General features: G+C 35.0%; 2 protein-coding genes and 1 long non-coding RNA gene across 3 annotated transcripts; 1 reads left to right on the forward strand and 2 right to left on the reverse strand.

Annotated features, from left to right (window-relative positions):
* Positions 1 to 9,671: 9,671 nt before the first annotated feature.
* Positions 9,672 to 13,032, reverse strand: LOC104907343 (probable galacturonosyltransferase 9). The gene is made up of 3 exons (XM_010696262.4): positions 12,616 to 13,032; positions 10,484 to 11,722; positions 9,672 to 10,367 (listed from the first exon to the last, which is right to left on the reverse strand). The coding sequence occupies exons 1-3, from the start codon at positions 12,781 to 12,783 to the stop codon at positions 10,092 to 10,094; spliced, it is 1,683 nt and encodes a 560-aa protein (XP_010694564.1). The 5' UTR covers positions 12,784 to 13,032; the 3' UTR covers positions 9,672 to 10,091.
* Positions 13,033 to 15,947: 2,915 nt separating this feature from the next.
* LOC104907334 (uncharacterized) lies at positions 15,948 to 22,390 on the forward strand. The gene is made up of 4 exons (XR_792002.3): positions 15,948 to 16,113; positions 18,264 to 18,323; positions 20,967 to 21,155; positions 22,047 to 22,390. It is a non-coding gene; the product is annotated as an uncharacterized LOC104907334 (long non-coding RNA).
* LOC104907325 (basic leucine zipper 43) lies at positions 18,477 to 19,681 on the reverse strand. The gene has a single exon (XM_010696240.4). It carries the CDS (start codon positions 19,284 to 19,286, stop codon positions 18,732 to 18,734), a length of 555 nt encoding a protein of 184 aa, XP_010694542.1. The 5' UTR covers positions 19,287 to 19,681; the 3' UTR covers positions 18,477 to 18,731.
* Positions 22,391 to 24,204: the final 1,814 nt, after the last annotated feature.

A 24,204-nucleotide genomic window follows, 5' to 3' on the forward strand; every position in this document is an offset into this window, starting at 1 on the left:
GAGTCCAGTACTATAATATACAGCAACGACGGTGGTCGAAGGATTCTCCACCATTCCCACATAAAACCCACCACCACCACCACAACCACCACCACCACATTACAAAGCCACATCCATCTCCACCGCCACCACTTCAGTTCTCGATGCGACACTACAGGAGAACTTCTCCTCGACAAGGTACTATTCGACGGTGGTTACAAACCTTACTGACTTAATATGTTCAGGCTAGTTTGGAGGACAATCTTTGTGATAGTTACGACCGTAATCTCAATGCTCTTACCTTTCTTCAACGACGTAGTTGGATTGCTTGGAGCACTCAAATTTTGCCTTCAGATGCTTATCCCAGTAGAGATGTATATCTCGCATAAAAAGATTCCCAAATGGAGTATTAAATGGATTTGCCTTCAGATGCTTAGTTTTGCTTGCCTCATTATCACCATTGTCGCTGCTGCTGAATCATTTGCCTCATTATAAGGAATGAAGAAGAAGGAGAAAGTGAGAGAAAGCAGAGGTTAGTTTTCTTTTCAGTTGGACTTTGTTTTCTTTCAGTTGGACTTTTGTTTCTTTCAGTTGGACTTTGTTTTCTTTCAGTTGGACTTTGTGTTCTTTCAGTTGGACTTTGTTTTTTTTCAGTTGGACTTTGTTTTCTTTCAGTTGGACTAACTGAAACAAAATGAAGACTACCTGAAGAAAAATAAAGACTACCTGAAAAAGAATAAAGACCAACTGAAACCCAAGTAAAGCACAAAAACCAACTGAAAAACAAAGAAGACTAACTGAAAACAAAATGAAGACTACCTGAAGAAAAATGAAGACTACCTGAAAAAGAATAAAGACCAACTGAAACCCAAGTAAAGCACAAAAACCAACTGAAAAACAAAGAAGACTAACTGAAAACAAAATGAAGACTACCTGAAAAAAAATGAAGACTACCTGAAAAAAATGAAGACTACCTGAAAAAAAATTAGAACCACCTGAAAGTCGCTCGACCAAGATTATGGTCGGACGAGTCCGACACAATACGTTCTCATAAAAAAAAGCAGAGGGAGTATAAAATTGTCTTTTTAAAACATCTTGTGTGATACAAGTTAATAGAGGAAATATATTTTGAAACGCGCAGATCCACATAAAATTAGACTATTTCAAAACACACTGTTGAAATTATTGGTATCAAATGTATATTCCCTCCGTTTCAAAATATAAGGCATTCATGTTTTACAAAAATTTACTTTGACCACAAATATCTCTCATAATATGATAAATAAAAATTATAAAAATTATATCATTGGATTCGTCTTGAAAAGTACTATAATAACATTATCTTTTAAGATTTTCTATCAACATATATTGAGAGCAATTAACGGTCAAAGTTCGACCTTGAACATCGTGCGTGCCTTATATTTTGAAACGAAGGGAGTATTCATTAGAGATCGCAAACTAATTGTTATTAATCTGTTAACAATAGAATGTCTTTTCATCCCTTTCCCCTTATGCTCCTTCAATAATTATAGAATATTTTTGGAGTTATGTATTGTGTAACATCTTATCAAGCATTTGGCATTTTTGAGAGAGAAAGAGAAATTTTCACCTGATAATTGTTTAGTCTCAAAGAGAGAATTTATGTGGCAAGAAACACAAGCGAAGTCTTTTTCAATGTACGTAATACTACATAGTATATAAATGGATTGTTCCACCAAATTGAGCTTTCAAATCGAAAAATTTCACACCCTACTTTTTCCTAATTCCTATGATGAATTAACTCCTCCCAAACAATTATAATGAATTTAGAGTATCGGATGGTTGTAGGCTTTCACGTCATAACTCTGGGTAATCTTCTATGTTAATATGCCGTTTTAACCAAAAAAAAAACTCCTCTCCTTAAATTATTGATATCTCTATCTTTCTCTTTATTTCTCTTGATAAGTAACCCTTATTTTCCTCTTTATTTCAGAAAACCTAATTTAAATTTTCTAAATTTGTTATGCAAATTGACAAGTACAACGATAATCTGTTTAGGTTGTATGCTCATCGCCTCTTCCATACACATATGTATGATAGCGTAAATCTCCTAATCAAGTGCAATGCCTGAACTCCTAATTAGTTTATCTTTTGTTAAAATGGACAAAGCTACACCTACCCAAGTACTCATATTACTCGTGGATAAATTAGCCAAATAAGATATAGTACTACTACTTCATCCGTTCTTCTTCTATTGCAACAATAGAGTTTTTACGTTTACCAATGCATAACTTCAACTATTAATATCTTTAATTACTTTTTAGTAAAATTACAGAAATTTGATATTTTGAAATTATGCATCAAGACCAAGACCCTACATGACTATATTTTTCCTTATATAAAAATTATAACAGATAGTTAAAGGATGGTGAGTGAATAATGTAAAAATCTCATTGTTGCAATAAAAAAAGAAAAGAGGAAGTACAATTTTAAAAATTATTGTATATGCTTAATTTCACAATCCTTAGCATCTAATTTCATATGAGTAAATTACTAATGAAAAAAAATTGGGTTAAATATGATTATATGACAGCTTACTCTGACATTTTATAATGACAATCAGGCCACTATCCAATTTCCCCCATAGGCCATACCCCTCTTCTCAAAACATAGAAGTGATAGAACAGAGCAAAGTAGAAGTATCTAAGAAGCACAACAAAGAATCTTCCTTTTAACAAGGGTATTATAGTAAAAAAAAAAAACCCAACATCTTTTGCCACTTACCAAATTTTTTTTAACATGTTACACCATTGTCCTATAAATACATACACCCTTTAATTTCCTTTATGTCACTTGACAAACCAAACACAAATCAAAACAACAACAAGAGAGTATTTTTAGTAGTTGTTAAAAGATGAGAGAAATAAACACAAATACTACTACTACTAGTCCAAACTTACCAATTTGGAGATGGAACTCTCCAACACCTTACCTCTTTAGTGCAGTAATTTTACTCATGGCCCTTATTGCAACTGCATTGCTTATGCTTGCTTGTTCCTACCGCAAACGCCCGGTCTCGGTCTCGGCCTCGGCCTCGGCCTTAGCCTCAGCCTCCACGGCTGGGGACCAAATGAGCTGGTCGGAAACCACCGTGATTTCAGCCAACGTCGAACGCGATACAAAGCCTAAGATAGTTGTGATCATGGCTGGAGATGATAAACCAACCTTTTTTGCTGCACCAGCTCAAATACAACCAGCTTTTAACCACATTTGTACATGTGGTTCTCAAGTTTAGGCTCTTAGAAATGGACTAAATATAAATATTAGTACCATAGTTTGTTAGAGCATACCTTCTTTCTTAGGAAAAAGTTTTGATTTCTGTAATATATAAATTAAAAGTTCCAAGTACTGGCTTTAATGTTATGAATTCTTAGCTTACTGAATGATTCAGAGCCTGAAATAAGTTTGATAGTTAACATAATTAGGTGATTTAACTTGTTAAAAACAATTAGCTCATAATCTCATGCATCCGATGCATGCATGGTGCCTCAATTAATTCTGATCGATCACATAAACACTGAGATTGAATAATGTTGATGATTCCATTTCCATAAAGCAGATTTATGCTATGAGAACTTTTGGTGTTGAGCATTGAATAACTTGAAAATGTCACAACCAGTTTATTTTAGACTTGTGACAGGATGAACATATGTCGTATGTGCAACATAGGTGACTGCATAGGGCTAAATACTAATCCTACCTTTCTATGATAATAGTATTACAAAATTTTCATTGTTGTTGTACTGATCTCTATATAAATATTCTTGATTATATAAAAATTAATGTGTGATTGTATTGACATTTGAGAATTTGTTGGCAATATGTCTACGTTGGTTCAAATCCAGCTCGGCGTAATAATTCGCTCATTCATTATGAGATGAAGATATTTGTCTTCCTAAACGGTGGATACGTGTAATTAAAAAATCCAATTTTCTGTTTGCATGTTAGGTCTTTTGATCATATTTATAAAAAAAAATTAAAATATTAATCAAGAGTCCAATTTATTTTTCGTTATAAAAAGTTATTTTTTATTATATTAATAGTATCTAACTAAAATTAGTACAAAAATATAAGAATCCCTTCTCGCAACTTGTCAAGATTCAAGTTAAAATTTAAAAACAATAATTTCTCTTTTATCATTCACATTCTCTGAAATAAAATGAATAAATGGACTGGTTGAAATCATTAGTGTAATTTAAAAAGCAAGCTTTGAACATGCATGAATGACACTTTCTTGTAGCCTTTTGATTGAACTCTAGTTTCTCATTATGTCATCACATGACCAATATTTGCAAAATATCGCGACTGAGTTGATTTGTGAAATGTCCTATGTGGTATGATCTCATTTATTTAATCAAAGTACTACCTAAAAAAATTAAGCCAAAGGGACACACTTATCAAAATCTAAAATACATAATTTTGTCCATTAAAAAGTTGTTTAATTCCCTTGGGAAAAAAATTATTTAGTTGTCAATGCTAAATGTTGTGTTTACATGTATTCTAAAGTCTAAATCGAAAGTGCAGTTAATCTTGAGATCTGACTGAAGTACTAGACAAGCGCGATAAGTCGATAACTATCTAGCGTGTGTGTTGTGTGATCTTGATTAGATTAGCTAATTAGTTGCCCCTTGATTTCACCTGTTTCAGCTTGTGCTTTATCATTCGCAACCACTGATGAAGGGTTCCTCGAAAAGTTAAGGATTATTAATTTTTTTTTAGAAATCGAACGGATTCGGTCTTACCCATGGATTGACCAGTTCTTATTTGGAAGGCCGCAATTTCTTAACCGCAACAGTTTCTACTCCTGCTAATAGTTTAGCACCTTTTTTCGTAGCAGAAGTATTTACAGGCTCTCCAGGAAAATATGTTGGTCTAGCAGAAACAATTAGAGGGTTGAGACCATAAAAAAGTGATCAGTGGTGACTACAGACTAATATGTGTAGCTCAAGGAGCTTCTATTATTACTCTCTGGTGTTTGTTATAGCTTACTGTGGTCTGTTATTGCTCAATGATGAGCTGGCACAAAGTTGTTAGAAGTTAGTTTTAGTTTGTTACATTAGCTTCCCTTACACTCTAGCATTCTCTTCTTGTATATATAATTCTCTTTAGGCTGTAAATCATTTCTTAGATTCAATAATATATACTCTACAAGATTTCTTTCTTCTCTCTGAGATAACATGATTATCTCTACATGGTATCAGAGCTAAGGCTCGTATCTGATATTTTTTTTTATTGTAAAGAGAGTTGCTGACAATAAGCACAAAATCAAACAATTCATCAATATAAATTCTTTTACTTTGATCATTAGAAGACAAATTATACACAAAGCTGTGAGTTAATTAGTAGCAATTTCCAATTATCATCTTAGTACACTGTACTTCAACAGCTGAAAAGGCACAAAAACTAAAAACTTTCGCAACACATATGATATCACAGTTTCATTGGGTTCTTTTAAGTGGAAATGTGGAATCCATCAACATTATGTCAACATTCTTGAGAAACAACTTACTTATTAAACAATGAGCATGTTAAGTTACTTTAGACTGCCATTCCTGATCATTCTTTATTTTTTGACTAAGGTTCGCTCTTAAACGTCAGCCCTTGAATTTTATAAACTTTGCCTTGAATACCAAAAATAAAATTGCTATACTAAAATACTCAATCTAGCTGACAACATATCCCATTATATCAATATTATAATAAAGGGTCGTCAATACTTCGTAACCTCCTTCCCTTCTCCCCGCTCTCTATAAATTTTTAGGTGCTTTCGGGAGCAATTAAAACTATGTGCTCTTGCTAAAAAACAAAATGTACGATGTGTGAATATAAAATGTATAATATATTTCAAAAAAGAAATATATAGAGGGAGCACTAAGAAGGCTTTGGCCATTTTTCGAGTTTTCTATTGGATAATATTATATGTAAAGGGATAATATTATATTGTAAAGGGTAAAATGGTACTTTCATAGTCATAGGTCTGTATTGTAAACATTATATATATTGAATGTCAGGTTAACCTACAACATGTTAACACAATTATTTCCCACACTTATACATTTTCATATGACTGGTAATTGGTATGAGTATATATTATCTTTTTGATGCGGTTTTCTTTAAAATGGCAAATCAAAACCTACTCAATTACTCATTTCTCTATTTGTTTTAATTATTAGAGTAATATGTAATTATGTTAGTGGGACGCGGCAACTCGAGAATGAGAGATGATGAGGGAGAAGAAAAGTTGACCAAAAAAGGAAGAAAAAAAGAACCTTAAATAGAAGACACTGTTAATGATGGGAGACATCTGTGGGTGGTATTGTTTATACTCTTATGAATAAGGGAAACATTTCATTGGGCTCCCACAGCTTATTTATGCTGCGGATATTCTCTTGTTATTTCATGTTATAAATATAATCCATTATAAAAACTTAGGCATCAATGCATCATTCATATTCAAAAAGTACAAAAGCAAAAATTGATGACCAAAATTACCACAACTAGTTTTCTACTAGTTGCTACTATCAGAATTGTAGCATAACAGAAAATTCATTCATTTATACATCTGGGTCGTTTCGGAGAAAAACTTGTAAGATGGGGATGAATCAAGTCAAGATTGATGGTTGGTGAAGATGACCAGACACTTGGGGAATGATGTGAATTCTGCATAAACGAATTATGCAAAAACGAGAGTTAAACTACCCGGGGTGTATCCGGGACCGTCACCCCGACGCTCAAGTTAGTTAAATTGTTCAATGGTTAATCTGGAGTGGTTGGTTTAGAATTCATTACCTGAAAAGATGGGGACTTGTTCTCTATTTATAAACGTTGGAATATGTAAAAGGCGCCTTGTCAGGCTGGCACCAGGTCTGGGCTGGGCGCCTGGGCTAGACCTTTTAGCCTGAATGGCCTTTTGAGCATAGGGGGTTAGTTAGGTATTTTTGTCATGAGATTACAGCTCAAAAATATGTTGGGCCCAAATACGGGTCTATCATGTACAATGTACATGGTACATTTAAGATTGATTATTTTTACTTATTTGCTCAGAACTCTCCTTTTGAATACCACTCAGCTCATTTAAATGATTTTAAATGAGCAAGGAGCAAAAGAACGATGTTGGATGTACCATACTCATTGAGTCCCGATACAACGAATGTATGATAAATTTTGTGCACAAAAGGTAATGGAGGTCAATGTCGGCCAAATTATAGAAAATTAGAAGTAGAAGAGCAGTTTCCCGGGGGGAGGATTTGCAATTTGCAAACAAAATTCAATCAGCTTTTCATGCTTCCGCCACTTTCAACCTACTATGCACCCAACTACCCACTCTGAGTTGTACTAGAACAGAAGAGTAATCCTAAATCTTAAATAGTACAATGTTCACTCTAAATGATTTTTTATCGAATTGAATTGATTTTACTGATTAAGTTGATTTCGCTAATTAAATTGGTTTTCCCTGATTTTTTAGTATTATTTTGCTTGTGCACATTACTAATGTGGATTTTGGTACATGTTTATTGTTGTGTGTTTAACATCTTCCTATCTATAAATTTCCTCAAGTTCACTTAAACAACGATACATCAATACATGTCCTTGATTTGTACATATGCAAATTTATGTTGCCAAATGTCATCCTTTGTTTATCATTCGTACAAATATGTTGGTAAATATTCATCCTTTATTTGATATATGTACAATTATATTGGTGAATTTTAATTCCGTACTTAGGATATATCATCCATATTGATAAATATTCATTTATGTATTGTTTAAAATGTTGATAAAAGTTCACAACAAACCTAATTGGAAAGATTAGTTTGAAAACTTGTCTTTTTAAAGTGAACTAAATACATCGTACCTATATACAACATTTGTACATATACTTCCTCGATTTTTTTTAGGTGACAAACTTTTTCCTTTTATATGAAAGCTTTTTGTAAGAAGTTTGTCACTTAAAATGAAACGAAGGAAGTATATTAGGGAGTACTCATCTTGTATCTAACATTTATACATAGTTTGGTTGGCCTTCGACGAGTGAGGGACCCTGGCTCAAAATAAAAGCATCTTCAAAGTTCAAACAACAGAAAATCTGGTACTCAGTATGGGATAAGATTGGAGTATAAAATAAGTTCAAAGTACTATGAAGTGTTGTAATTTGCCTAGCAACTTTACAAATGTTGCACCACTAAACTTTCAGCATCTACAAGATCTTTAAAAAATAATTAGAAAAGAAAAAGAAAAAGTAAGGGGAAGGAATGAAGGAGAGAGAATCATGAGAAGATATTCTTTGAACCCTTTCAAAGAATGAGGCTTCAGAAAAGTGTTCACTAGAATGTGATAACAAATTAACAATGTAAAGATATAATATCAAAATGTAAGCACTTTGAGCTTATAAAATTTATCATATATATCCGAGTGGTATATCCAATGGTATTTTTTTGCTCATTGCTCATTTAAAATCATCCAAATAAGCAAAATATACTAAGACGAGATCCAAAGGAGAAAATGAGCAAAAATTAGTCCAGGAAATGGTATACACCCAAGTATATATGATCAATGAAATCCTTCAAGCCCCTTGTTTTGAAGCCTTAAACAGAAAAAAGTATTACATGCAGCTGCCTTGATCAAACAAGTCATCATAGTTCATAGCCAGAGATTTTAATAAAGTGAAAAGGATGATTGCATTGCTTCAATAACAATAAAGCTAAGCTCCAGAGTTATATTCTCTTGTTATATTCTTTTGTACAAGTACATGTCAATTTTCCCAGTTAAAACAATCACATGCAGTTCACTTTGTAACATGGGAGAAATAATAACTCAAGGCATATTTGACAAGGAAGGTTCAGCAAAAGGGAACTGATGCAGGGATGAAGAACCAGATGCATCCTTCCGGGTGTTCGTTTCACGACAAGAAGAAGCCATCGTTAGACATGCATAATTTTAGATATATGATGCGAGGGTAGTTCAGAGGACAAATCTACGTACATTTGGATCTCCCTAAATCCAGCCTTAGCGGGATTAATACTAGCCAGTCGTTTGTTTACTATCCTCGGTTATTCAAAGTCTGATCCTCCAATTCTGTTATCCAACTTAGTACTTCCTGCAACAAGTATCACAAGAGGAAGTTTATAGGCTTTAGAATTGAACAATGGAGGCTTGAAGCAGTCATAGTTGCAGATGAGAGATGTAGGCCATAAGGCCGCTGGATGGACCAGGCTGGATCAAGAGGCGGTCTGAATTGGAAAACCGAACACAAGACTGGCACATTAAGCTATGCAGTCAGGATGAGAACCAGATCGGTCCAGGTGGGTCAAAATATTTAGCTTACACATAATCGGGCGGTTGATATACTAGAAGCACTGCCCACCCACCAAGTGGAATGGCTTGGGTTGAGACTAGGCCCAACGGCAACCTCTACTCAAACATGAAAAAAAATTATATAAACAATCTGAAACAGGAAAACAGCCTGAATTTTACACACTGAACTGAAAAGATACACACATGAAAGCGGATGATAACCTAACACTTGATAGAATCTACAAAAAGGTGGAGAAGTCGAAGCAAGTGGATTTCCTAGCTCTGGGACGAGCGTGATCGGAATGGACTACTCATATTACTAGTAAAACTATTTCCAAAGTTCTTTCACCAACTGATACTGAAGCCACCAAAAGATTTACCATTGTAAACCATCTTCAATATACCAAGTCGAGTATACATACAATTAAAAACTAAGAGCAATCGTGTAATCTTAATCACTTATCAAATTGTTGTCTACATATCGCTAATCCAGGCACATTAAGTGTCATAGAAGAATACATTCTGTATATAAACTACCCAAGCTGGGTGTTTGACTACAGGCCAACAGGAGCACCTTTGTGGCTGATGGAAAGATGAAGAAAGATCAAGAAAGCAAACGGACCAATAGGAAAAAGAATGTGAGTTAGCATAACTAAACTTTTTTGGGGGGCTTGCGAGCAGATCTAACAAGTATGAGTAACTCGGATGAATTTTTGACTATATAACACTTTCCGGTTACCTTGTTGCTAAAAGAGAAGATTCAGAAGAACCATAAACGTCTACAAGCCAAAATTGCACATCTGCACAAACTCCATGTCATTATCCACATACTTGGTCCATAGCTCCTTATACTGATTCATGGCAATATCAAGCCAAGGCTTCATGCTCCCACTAAAATGAACCACCGCTGCATTAGTGATCTCATCCATGCTCACACTTGGGTTGTAACCAAGCCCAAGGATGTGCCACGACTTGTCCAAGGATTTTGTTTTAGAGTAGAATGTGGCCAGGCCAGCCGGAAGTGTTCCTAATTGCCACAAGGTAGATTCTTCATTCTAGAAATATCATACAAGAGAGAAAGGGTCAAAAGAAATCTAGCTCAAGACATTTGAAAATTAAAATGAAAAAGATAATATAAAATACAAAGCTTAGCAGGGAGACACAATCATACCAAGTTCTGCCAGTAATGGTACTGCTCTGTGCATTTCTCACGCCTCCAAGCATCCAGGTCAAATATGTTCATCCCGTAAGCCCAGGCACAAGCTTTGGGGTTGAAGTTCTCCCTAATTAGAGGATGAGAGAAATTCAAGTAGTGCGAGTACCTATGGAAGGACCCAAAGCATGTCTCAACAGCCCCATTCACCTTACCATCTAGGTCAATGTTCCACAAATCTGTCAAATCCTTCTGAACCACAACATCATCATCCAAGAGCATAATACGGTGCAGATCAGGATACATCTCTGGCAAGTAAAACCGGAGATGACTCAGCATCGACAAGTATTTGGGATTTGTGAATTTCAAGTTGCCGAGATCTTTAGTAGCATTCTCTGCCTGATTCTCAGAATCATGTGTTTGTGACTTTTCTGATTCAAGTTGTCTAAGCACTGGCACATATGACGGATTTAAAAACTTGAAGTCTTCCACAGCTTTCACCTCAACATGGGCTCCCCCTCTAGCAGGTCGCATCTTGAACCAAACCTTCATTGCTGCAACAATCTTCCTATCTGTCACCACATGGAAAACATGCTTCCACGGCTCTTTTGCATTCTTTACCACTGAATTCACAACAACTGATACAGCTATGACATTTTCTGAGAATATTGCATAATGATACAAAGTTGGGTCCTCAAACTCAGGTTTCGGCTCTTCGTCCTTATATTTCTCTGGATTGGCAATCCTCTCTCCAACAAGCCTCATAGCTAGACAATGCAAACTTTTGGGCACAGATTTCGCAGCAACGTAGCTTGCCAAAGCACCATTCTTTTTCGCTTTAACAAACTGCTCATGAACTGCGAATATAGTGTCCTTCAGTTTCTGAATCTTCAACTGATTGTCATACGACTCTTTAGCTTCAGCAATCATCAACCTCGCAACCTTCACCTTATCTTTCACTTCTTTCTCAAATTGCCTCAAGACATCCTCATCCACAGTGCCTTCCGTCTCAAACAAAGCACCACGGTAGGCAGGTTTAGACAGCATCTCTGTAAAATTCTGTGCTAAGTCATCATACAGCTTAAGCTGCCGTGAATTGTCAAGTTTCAGCTTCCTTGCATAGGCAGCGTAGGCATTTACAAGCATTATGTGATCATGGGCTTGTTTATGAATCAAATCAAGCCTGGTTTTCAGCGGATCTGACTTCAAAGCTAGAAATGACCTATGAATATATGCATTCCCTGTTGTCGGCATGTCCTGTTTTAATAATTAAATCATAAGCAAACCCCAATAATGTCTACAAATGCAACCATTTATCTAGGGTGTGTTTGGTTGGGAGATTCTTCCCACGAAAACTATTTTCCTCATTTTTCTCTGTTTGGTTTGGATCAGATCAATGAAGAGCTTCATTTTCCAATGGTGGGAAATTACTCTCCCTAGGGAGGCAAGGGAAGCCACAATTTCCCTCACTCTATCAAACAATAACACAACACAAAGGAAAGTGCTTCAAAGGAAAGTTACTTTCCTTTAAACCAAACAATGGAAAATCAATCTAGAATTGAGTCTTCCTCTAGAAAGTTGTTTTCATAGAAAACCACTTTTTGTTGGAAATGTTTTCCGTCCAACCAATCACACCCCTAATTGCGATGCCAATACTGAGTCATGCAAACCACATTACACTGCATATTTATCTTACACAACTATATGTAATTTTCACAATACTCCATTAAATTCTTCCAAATTTCCAAACCCTAACATCTCCTTCAACATATAATACAACTAATTTACCCAAAATTCCCTCATACACTTGCAACAACAAAATCCCAGCAGTTCAAAAACAAAACAGAACAAGCTCCGTACTAAAGAAAGTTCCATCATAAACACCATATATAATTGGAAAAAAGCTCAATTTAACCATTGATACATATCTATGATCACTCACTACTCCCAAAATAAATCAACAAAATACCTCAAACAAAGATCTGGTTCTAAACTTGGAAAAACTTATTGAAGAAGCTAATTAAACAAGCTAAAAACAAGCAATTCAATGTCAATTACACAAACAAATGAACGAAATAAAAGAAAACAATTGGAAACTAAATCAATGTTATATAGATATAAACAAAAACAGAAGAGTAAAGAAAACATACGGGATCTGAAGAAGAGGGATAAGAAGGAGAGGTGAAGAGGAGTTTAAGAGCAGCGAGGAAGAGGAGAGAGAAAATGACGGAAACGAAGATCGGGTATGACATTATACTACGTATTCCTGCAATACCCGACCCGGACCCACCTCGTCCTCCTCTCCCAGCAACCGCCATTGATGTTTTTCTTTGAAGATCTTCTTCAATGGAAGATTTATTTTTTGTGTTCTGGGTTTTTTTGTTACTGATCTCAGAAGAGAAGAAAGTGTGGGTTTTTGTGTAAGAAGAGAGTGAGAACTGAGAAGTGAGAGTGAAGAAAAGTTCGATGAATTATTGTTTAATGGAGTCTGTATAGCTGGACAGGTTTTGGGTTTGGGTCGGTGGTTTTAGACTTTTGAGTTTTTTTTTTTAAGTTAGGTTTTCAATTTCATCCATTTAAATGATCAAATGATATACTAGTTATTCATTGTCAATTTATCACCCTCTATTATTTCCACCATTCTTAAATGAAGTATCAACTTGGATATAGCCATACCATATAGGCAATGTTCCGAGTAATTGGATAAGATTAGGGCTGGCCATTTCTGTTAGTGGGTCGTGTTCGTGTTTGTTTTCGTGTCGATTTCGGGTTGGTCCCCAGATGAATTAAAAATGATATAAAAAGTAGAATAACTGCATAATAGGACAAATGTAACTAATCGGGTTGAGTTTGTGTCATCCGTCTTCGTGTCGGGTTCGTGTCGGGTCTGGAATTGTTAGCCCTAGATAAGATAAATAGGATGTATAGTTTGAATCGATATATTGTCACACATCAGACTGCATCATATTATGATGATTTGGGTTATAAAGTATTCTATTATATCACCTTCTGTTTATGGAGGAAAATGTCCTTGGGTGGTTGCGCTCTGAATAAATGGTGGCAAATTTACACCCATTTTGAACTATGAGTCCCACATTGTGACATACATAGATAAGAAAATAGGTTAGTTAAAAATGAAAGAGAGGAAATATTAAATAACCTAATAATGATGCTTAAGAGGGGTTGTTACATGAACAACTTGTTTGTTTGAAGCAATGTGGGCACTAGGGGTGTTAACGAGCCGAACCGAGACCGAACATATCCAGGCTCGGCTCGGCTCGAGAATGAATGAGTTCGAGCTCGGCTCGGCTCGGCTCGAGAATGAATGAGTTCGAGCTCGGCTCGGCTCGAAGCTCGTCGAGCCTAAAAAATTTAGGCTCGGCTCGAGCTCGAAACGAACAAAACCAAGCTCGGCTCGGCTCGAAGCTTGGCTCGTAAAATTACAATTTTAAACTCTATATAATTTTATAAATAGAAGTTGAAAACAAATAGCAATTCTCTAGACTCTCACATGGAGAGAGATAAATTTTTTATAGAATAAATAGAAGTTGAAAACAAATAGCAATTCTACTTAATAGAAGTTGAAAACAAAACCAAGCTCGGCTCGGCTAAAATCATAGAAGTTTAGAGAATTTGTTTTTGGGTTTTTGTGTACCTAGTGGGCACTCTATATAATTTTATACAATAAATAGAAGTTGAAAACAAATAGCAATTCTACTTAATGATACATAAATTTGACTATTAATATCTCTAGTAATTTATGTATGAAAATTATAAAAAGTTTGAAATCTTATAAATATATATTGAGATGAATCCAACAATATTTCAAATATCAAAATTTGTATTACATACTAGCTATAATCAGCAGTAAATAAATATAGATATGTATATCTAATGAAAAAGTCAAAACATTGCGAGGAAGTATTTCTAGATGTGAGTATTACAAATGTAACAAACCTAACAAACCAATGGGATCATTATTTTCTCGCCAAAGTTCTCTCATTCTCATATATTTAATATATTTAACTAGTATTTACGCTCGGACGATGCCTAGTAAGTAAGAATTATGAAATATATTATTATTCATAACTTTTATAATTTATTTTATTAGTTTTTCGTAATTTTCTATCTAGTGCGAAATTGAAAAATAGACGTTATAACATGATAAGTTGTCATTAAAAAAAAGTTATAATAAATTGGGGATAAAAATAACAATTTCAATTGTATTCGGATAAAAGAATGTTGTTACCTTTTCTTTTCTTTTTTGAAAGTAACATTAATTCATTGATTCAAAGTCATACGACATCTACAATAAAAGTCAAAACTAAACAAATATATAAAATAAATACAATTCTAATATGATAGAACCACGATCGTTGAGTAGATCTAACACTTCTGAAAACCCTTGTCTTTCACATCGCTGTCTGATGCAGCCTTCTGCAAGGGGGTCTATCGATCTTTTGTGGTTTTGAAGTAGAACCGGATTCAATTCAAGTGCTTGTAAACGAAGTCTTGACATCTGTTGCAACTCCGCACAAATTTCGATCAACAAATCAACATCTTGAAATACACAAAAACCCAAAAACAAATTCTCTAAACTCTCACATGGAGAGAGATAAAACCCAACATATGGGTAGACATAACCCAATATATGGGTAGAAAAACTCTCCATTAGAGAGAGACTAAGATTTATTGGAAACATAAACATAAAAAACTAGTAATAAAACGAGAAAAGGGGCTTACCACCGCCCAAAAGGGTGGTGGTAGCCCCTAGGTTGAAAACTAGGGTTTTGTGGGAGAGGAGAGAGAAGAGAGAAAAGGAAGGAGAGAGGAGGCGACATTTAATTTAAGAATGTTGTTACCTTAGTAAGTGTTAGAAAAAAAACACGTTTGCGTCTTTATAGTAGAGGTGATCATGGGTTCGGACCAGGTAATGCCTTAAAAAATTTGCCCTTTGGTCGGGCTAGGACATGCCAAACTTCGGGCCAAAAATTTTGTGTCCAAAGCACGCTATTTCGAGCCAAAATAGACCGGACCAAAAATTAGACTAAAAAGCCATTTTTGACTTGCACAAACCATGTCTCAAACCAAAAAATATCGGGTTGGACCCAATCGCAGGTCAAAAAAAATTATGCCCAAAACGGCCCAAAAATTGAGTTGGGCCGCACTGATTTGATCGACTATATTTTATAGTTACATACTCCCTTCTTTTCCTAAAGATTTTCTCTCTTTTCGTTTAAGGGCGTTTCCAAAAGAGTAGTATAGGTTTTGATCCCGAGACCTCAAGAACATATACTAAAGTTTTAACCACTAGACCAAATAACATTTAGTGTTATCATCTTAATTTATAATATTAATAAATGAAAATTTTCTTACCCGAAGCGTAGCCCGGGCATAATAACTAGTTTCATTTTAAAACACGCTTTATTTTAGTAGTAATATATCAAATTAATTTTTTTCTTTCAAAATTGTAATCTTTGTGGAAATGATAGGATCCTTTTGAAGAAAGGCTTCAGCAAGGAATAGAGATAGAGTAACCCCTTCACTTGGAGAAATCACCAAAATAACGCAGCCTTTCTCGACTCTTAAGTTTGTGGGGGTCTAAAAACAAGTTGCCGAAATGGAAATTAATGCAAGCACTGTATCAAGTATGTTCTTTTCACTTTATTTTCGCTTAACTTTATTTTATGAATTACTCTAAATTTTCCTAAACTTCTCTTATTTTTTCTAAACCATTAACAAAAAATAAGATGAAGAAAACAGATCCTAGTGTTGATAGAAAGCACGCCTTTTTAAGTGCTTGGGCAGCAACGCTTTGGGCTTCAGCACGACGCACCTTTGCAAACACTGGACTAAATTGAATCCCCAATAGTCCAATACTATATTTGACTAAACAATCTGTTATTTGCGGAATCTGTTTTCTGTTTATCAATTTTCTTAATACAGTCTGCTATCTACCATAATACTTTATATACATACTGTACTAATTTCTAGATCAAATAAAGTTTTCTTAATGATTCTGGTATATTCTCCTTGAGGCTTAATGTTTGTAAAAAGTTTAACACTAGGACAAGAATGGTGCAGTATTTCAATCAAGATGTATACTTTGGGGATAACAATTTAGGAAATTTACTTTGTTCATCTACCAATATAATTATATATTTCCTCCTTTCACTTTTAGTTGCAACATTTGATATTTTGCCCTATTTACTTGCTTGGATTTGATCATTTTTGGTGATTTATATACGATTTTTTGCGGGGAAGGATCAATTAAAATAGGATTTTGTGAAGAAACACCACATCAATTTTTTCTGGGGGAAGGACCAATTAAAATACTTCCGTAGCAACTAAACACTACGTTTTGATTTTCAAGACAAATTGTCAACTTCCCGACATTACAATTTCTTTCCCTCCAAAACCTCAGTTTTTCTTGTCATGTCTTATCCCCCTCTTAGACTCTTACTATTTAAGCCCTAATTTCCCCAATTTCTCTCATTTCATTGAATCTGAAACTCTCATCATCAACTTGGATACTCAACCTCGGAGCGGTTAGTAGTAGAGAACTCGGAACGGATGCGCTCATCCGAGCTCGTAGAGGAGAATTGGGTGAACCCAGATCAGAAATTAGGCTTGTTGTTGTTGGTAAACGAAAGCGGCGAGTCTTGAGTCGATTTGAAAGGGGATCTATACCTAGTTCTGAAATGAGTTTACCACTATTCGCCATTTTTCCGTTGTGGGAAAATCTTGATTAAAAAAACAAAGGTTAAATTTTTGGGGAAATATGGAACAATGTGAGCGAGTGAGGAGAGAGGAAGAGAGAGAGTTAACTCAGAAGACGGAGAAGTACGTAAGAAGGAGAAGAAGACGACATGAAGATTTTAGGGGGAGAAAGAAAAAAGATGGTAATCTCGTGAAATAAAAAGGAGAAAACAAAGAATGTGAGTTGACAAACAGAAAACCGAGGTTTTAGGGGAAACCAATTGTCAACGTCGGGAAGTTGACAATTTGGCCTGAAAATCGTAATGTGGTATTTATTTGTGAAGGTATGTATTTTACTTGGTCCTTCCCTCCAAAAAAAAAATTTAAGTAGTGTTTTCCCACAAAAATCCTATTTTAATTGGTTTTTTCCCATATAAAAACTCATTTATATAAGGCTAATTATAGTCATGTGTAATCTTGTTACATCAGTCTCATACTCTCATATAACTCTTCACAATATCTAATTCTTACATATCTATAATTAGAGATATGAAGCCTGAAGGGTTAAAGTTATACGTTGGCAAGTGTGAAAGTCAACATGCTACAACTCAAAGTGAACGGAGGAAGTACGCTAGTAGTGTAAATCTAGTTTTAGATTATTATAAACTATTGACCTGGTATTACTGATTTTCCCTTGAACAGTGAAAGTGGTAGTCCTCATAATTGGATTGGTTTGTTCCTAATCCAAAGTTACTCACTAATAACTTGATTCCATAATCTTAAACAGATAATTAACTATGTAAAATTGTAAATGTAATATAGTAGCTCTTCCCTTATTGATTATCAGAAACCCCACCACCTAGTTGGCTGTATCTGTTCAACTAGTGCTTTACGTGCACATAATACCATTCATGCGACCATTTCTGCATCAGGGTTAAACACCTGATATGATCATGACCATACTTCACAATTCATAATAAGTTTTAGTTATCCTCAATTCTTTGAATGTCGAGCTTAAATCAGGATAAATAATACTCCCTTCGGTCTTTATTAGTTTAGCCGTATTCCTACTATGATACTTATCAACGTTTTGATGCAGATGGGGGCTTTCAATGTAACCAACACCTTAAGGATCATGGTTCCTGCTATGCAGATATGGGTCAGTAAATTCATGAAATACAATTTATTTTTCTGTGGTGCAGATATATATGTCAACATGATTATGTTTTTGAGGTATGTGAAACTTATGTTATAGGGTGTGGCAGCTTGGATGTTATATACTTATATGTACAAAACTTATCTGCAAGCGCACTTTTGTTAAACTCAGATTTTATTGACAAGAGCTATAAAAGAGAATGAGATAACTCATTATATGTATGATAGTGGCAGAAATGCTCTAGATGTATTCTTGCCAGCACTAGATTTTCTTGAATGGGATATAGCTTAGCTTAAAAGAGGCATAGACAATGACTAATTGACCTAACCCAATGAAGGAGCAGCAATGGGAACAAAAATCTAAAATCATAGTTGTCCTAGAGGCGGTAGCGAAACCAATGGAACATTTGGATTAGTTTGGTGATTCCTCTCCAAGGTAGGCTGCATTAGCAACCTCCTCTAAATCTCTGAGAGTGGAGTAAGGACTGCTGAGTTGCATGTCAGTTACCATCTGACGAAGTTCTGAAGTCTCTTCTTTGAGTTGAACATTCTCTTGAAGGACGCGATCATGGCTTTCTGTGACATGATTTAGCTTATCAATGAGCTGGTGATTCTCATTTCTGAGCCAAACAACCTGGGACCAGAGCTCATCCAAATGTCTCTGCTTGCGCATACGTGATCGACGTGCAGACTCCCTGTTGGATATCATCCTTCTCTGCTTCCTCTCATTGATAATAGTCAGCTGCTGCTCATCAGCTTCATCAGATGTAGAGTTGCTGCTAAAACATGATGGATGTGGAGTGAATTCTTGAAGTTGTGATCCAATCTGGAGATTGTATAATAGGTTGGTGTATTTATTGATTTGCAATGGGGATATATCATTCTGTGCCATACCAGGAAAGTAGGGGTATGGACTTTGGTTTGAAGGAGCTAAATATTGAAGTCCTGTAACTTCATTAGACTGCATGGTTTTAGATTGAAGTCGTAGAAGAACGAAATATTCGGAAATTCGAAAGTGTAGCTTAACTGGAAATGATTATGAAAATGAAATGGGTTTAGAGAGTTAAAAGTAGTGCAAAATGAGATGGGAAGGGGAGTGTGCAGCCAGGTCTTATATAGGGAGGTGAAGATACAAGATAGTAGTGGACATAAGCATAAAAAGTTATCTAAGGAAAATCATGTGGATTATGGCCATGAACTATGTAGTACTTTGCTCATGTATTTACAGCCACTAAAGCTTATTATTACTTTAATTTCTTCAATGGATCATATATGCACGCGTTGCGTGACGTATTAATCCGTGCAGTTGCAGACATACATGGACAGATTAGAGTTTTATTAATGATTTTCATGTGAAAAATAAAGGTGCTTACATAAGAGAGAGAGATCACTTATTGGGGACACTATTATTTATATGATGAATGCTATGGATAATGAAAGAAAGGAACTATATGGGGTCATAGAGTCAATTTTTACAAGGTGGACTTCTGATGCCAATCTAGATGGTTTATTTCTCTCAGAACTCTTTGAGCTTACTGTAGAGTGTGACATAAATGAAAAAAGATGAGTAAGATTAATAGTAGGAAGCTTCTTTTTCTTCCCTATACATATATTTAAAGACTCAATGACTCAGCACTCACAAGTTGCTGGCAGATCTTCATAAAATATTATCCTATTTTTGGCTTTAACTCAGCTATTAAATTGCACTTATATGATTGTATCATTCTGTGCATATGTTGTGTTAAAAGAAGTGTATACCATAATAAGAAAGGTGAACCATACTTCATTTTGCTGCAACATAAAGCCTGCAAATCAGTGTTATTATGCAGCTGAAATTCTATCTGATCTGATTGTTAGAATGTTAGTGTGTCTTGGTCATCACAGAAGGTCTTTTAGGTTCAATTTTAATGCAATTTCATCTTGTATGTGGCTAGATGCAAAGGAATGTAGAAAAAACCTTACAACAATTATTAATTAGAGAACTTTCCAGTCCCGTGTAAGTTGAGTTGCCTAATAAGGACAATGCTGACAGTGGCAGGCAGTGTCATCTCCATATCATTGATTTATTTTTCATTTGCGTATATGGAGGAGTAGGTGAACATAAGGTAGAGAGTAGTAGACTTGTGCTACAATATGACTTTTAATAACACCTGATTAGTCATTAGAGTTACCTGATTGGCCTGGCCAACCCACTGAGAACGACGATCCAGAACGTGTAAATTAGTACAGACTACAGACTACAGACAGACAGTGGTAGACTTTTGAAGTACTTAAACAAAACTAGGCAGCGCATTGTGTTCAACCCACCTTAACAAGCTTGTTGTTTTCAGTAGACTTCCCACGCATTATACTCTCGAATTGAATTTCGTTGATGTTGAGATCATGCAATATCATGTTATGCTTGCTTTAGTTTGTCAAAGTGGAGATCCTTAAACTTTGTTGTGCCTCTAAGTCTATGCATTATTACTTGAAAATCGTATCATGATGATAAGCTTGGATTTATTGTATGACAAAGTGCATATTAAATAGCAAATCATTGTTATGACTAGGTTGAATTAGTACATAATGATCACTTTAACCAATCAGTGTCCACCCGAATCATAATCGAGATGATTGGCACTTTAATCTTAAGAGTCTGGTTTTGCAGGTTATAATTTTAGACAAGGTCACATGGACAAGTTTAGTACTTTGTCCCAACCACATAGCAGAATGGAGGTTGATAAAAATCTTTGTTCATAAGGTGGTGGGAAGAGACTGGCTATTGTGGATGTGCTTTTGGAAAATAATAAAAACTCTCCACTATGAAAATTGAGACCTCAAGTAGAATCCTATGGAGGTGAGTCTTTCTCTACTTTAGGTTGGCCCAGATTAAGTGGACTGGATTTTCAACTTGATAATTAAGACAGATGTAGACTAAACTTTCTTTTGTTGTCTTCTTGTGTCCTCCTCTTCTGTGATCAATCTCCTTTTTCTTTTCCATATTTACATACTTTTATCAAAACATTTCAATCTGTGACTTCTGTTACTGAATACTTCATACAATACTTTTATGTATTCTATATGTTGTTCTGTCCAGTGTACTTATATAGCCTACATAGTATTTAACTTTTACATGCTATAGTTTGCTCCACCATATGGACAAATTTTTCATTATTTGAAGCCTTTCCTGTTCCATTTTCGCTCTGTTCTTATCGTAACTTCTGCAGTTTTTGTTACTCAGGGTGCTTTTCATCTGCATATCTTGGGTGAAAGCGCTTTGATCCTAGAACTTAGTTGTTCCTGCCAAGATGCTTAAGACTCTAAACTGACTGTACTCCGTATTATTAGAATGTATGGATTTGACATTTCGTACTCTAGCCTGTTTATCAAACTGATACTGTATATCAGTATATGGATCGATGGTTCGTTTTATCCAGTGCCTTGAGAATGTTCCGCGCTCTTGTTGGTGTTGTAAGGGGACATGCCTTGTAGCCTGTAGGACTGAAGGACAAAGATCACAGTTTAGGGTGTTACAAAGAGTTTATCCTTGTCTTGTGTACATGAGCTAGCTTACTGATAAGTGATAACTATATGCATCTTAATTTTTAAGTCTCAACCTTGAAGTTAAAATGGAGTAAGATCCAACTAATAGTACTTAAAGAGTATCATTTTCATGTATAACCTGTAAAAGATTTCATGTATCAGAGTTCAGACACTGTAGTTATCTTTGTTCGTCGTTTTCGTGCAGGCTAAACAGAAACTGGCACTCATGAGATCACAATATGGTTGGAGTGATCAATTTTTTCAGCAAGTAATCATCATCTATAAACATTATCCTTTATCTTTTTTCTTGGATTATATGTAAATGCTATTGAGTTAACCTGGCCAATAACGCTCTTCTGGTTCCCTGGTTATGTAAAAGTAAAACATGCAATTTGCTGAGTCTTATATGGTGTAGGCCTCAAACTTCTTTTCTCTTTTTTTTTTGGTGATTATGTATTTTGATAAGGCTCAACATTCTACCATAGCAAAAGGGGAAGACAAGAAATCTATTTGGCTTGATTACAAGGTAATCTTTGAAGATTTTCCTGTTATTCTTTTGACAGCTTATGAATCACTATGAATGACTACTTGAGGGTAGCAAAACCAGTCACATTTATGTATTCTTTTCTACTTTCTTTACTCTTTTAGTTCCCAAATGTTCATAATTACGCGTAATAAAGAAGTTTAGGCTTTTTTTTTACTTCCTCGATTCTCAAATTAAGTGAATCACTTCTCTCTTTTATGTGAGAGTTTTCGAGAAAAGTGTTTCACTTACTTTAGAATGAGGAAGTATAAGATTTATTTTCCCCAACCAACTATGGACATTTTCGGGGAGTAGCCCGCTTCCCATTACTCAATATATAGAGAAATTCCTAGAGCTGGCAAAATATTACCCAACCCACCAACCCGACCCGAACCCAACCCATTAATAATGGGTTGGGTCAAAAATTTGAACCCGTTTAATTAAATGGGTCGACCTGACCCAACCCGTTTAATTAAATGGGTTGGGTCAAGTTGAAAATTCCAACCTGATTTTGACCCACCTAACCCATTTATGAAAAAACAAGCTAAAAAAACTCCTAAAAAATTTGGAGTCCTCTATTGCTCTTGCTTATTATGACTTAGTCATTACACTTAAGGTTGAACAATTGCTTACGAAGTTGTAATGATGTTAATTTTGAACATTTGTGTTGATTTTGAACAAAAGTTATGTTGATTTTGAACAATATTATCATATGGTTATGCAATGACTTAATTTTAATTTGCTGCATACTGTTATTTGCAAATAAATTATGTTGTTTTTATTTTTTTTCTAGAAAAAACACGAAAAAAAAATTAAATGGGTCGACCTGAAGGTTGACCCGTTTATCATAAGGTTGGGTTGGGTTGTAAATTTCAACCCGTTTAAGTTAATAGGTCAGGTTGGGTCAAGGGGTTCTCAATCCGCCAACCCGCCAACCCGCCAACCCAACCTGATCTTGACCCAACCCGACCCATTGCCAGCCCTAGAAATTCCTCGCACATAATTAACTACCAAGCAAGGGCAAAAAGACGATAAGTAAATACATAATTTCAAGTGTGATCAAACAACCAAAAATCAGACAATGACAGAGTGGCGAGTTAGGCCGGTTCGATGGCTCTGTATGAATTAGCAATTTTTGATCCCTTTGATCCCGTTCTTGATCTAATGTGGAGACAAGGTATGTTTTAGTTAAATTTTGAAATGTTATCTTGAAAACACTTGCAAATGCTTTAGCTTTTTTGTTTGAAGGGTGCAAATGCTCTAGCTTTTATTAATCTTTTGGTGTCTAAGGTTTGTTTTCCAGAATTTGGTGAAATACAATAGATAGGGATAATATGTGAGGAACTTTTGGAATGTTTAGGACAACACATTTGTGACCTTCCTCTTGTTTTGGCCAACATTGTAAGGTAACTTTCTTCGTTATGCTTTTAAAGAGTGAATACGACGAGAGCAGTAGTTTGGTATTTCTCTACACCTTTTTTTTTTTTCTTTTGGTAAACAAAGACACCTTGTTTTTTAGTTTTTTGTTTTATTTCTAAAGGAAGGGAAGAGATGAGGATAGAAGATAATACTCCATCGGCCCTTCGTCTCATAATATAAGACTTGTTTTTTAATAAGGTGTCCCAAAATATAAGTTTTATTTCTATTTTCAATCAATAATTATACTCAAATTACACTCATGAAAGAAATTTAATTCCCAAAATGTCTTTATAATTTCAGCTTCAAATGCACTATTATTAATGACAAAACGGAATCTTTTACCCATTAAACTCTTCTACACATTAAACCATACAATATTAATTTTCGGTTTATATTTTTTTGTTAAAAAAAATAATGTAAG

The sequence above is a fragment of the Beta vulgaris genome, chromosome 2, assembly GCF_026745355.1.
Source record: "Beta vulgaris subsp. vulgaris cultivar EL10 chromosome 2, EL10.2, whole genome shotgun sequence".
Taxonomy (NCBI): domain Eukaryota; kingdom Viridiplantae; phylum Streptophyta; class Magnoliopsida; order Caryophyllales; family Amaranthaceae; genus Beta; species Beta vulgaris.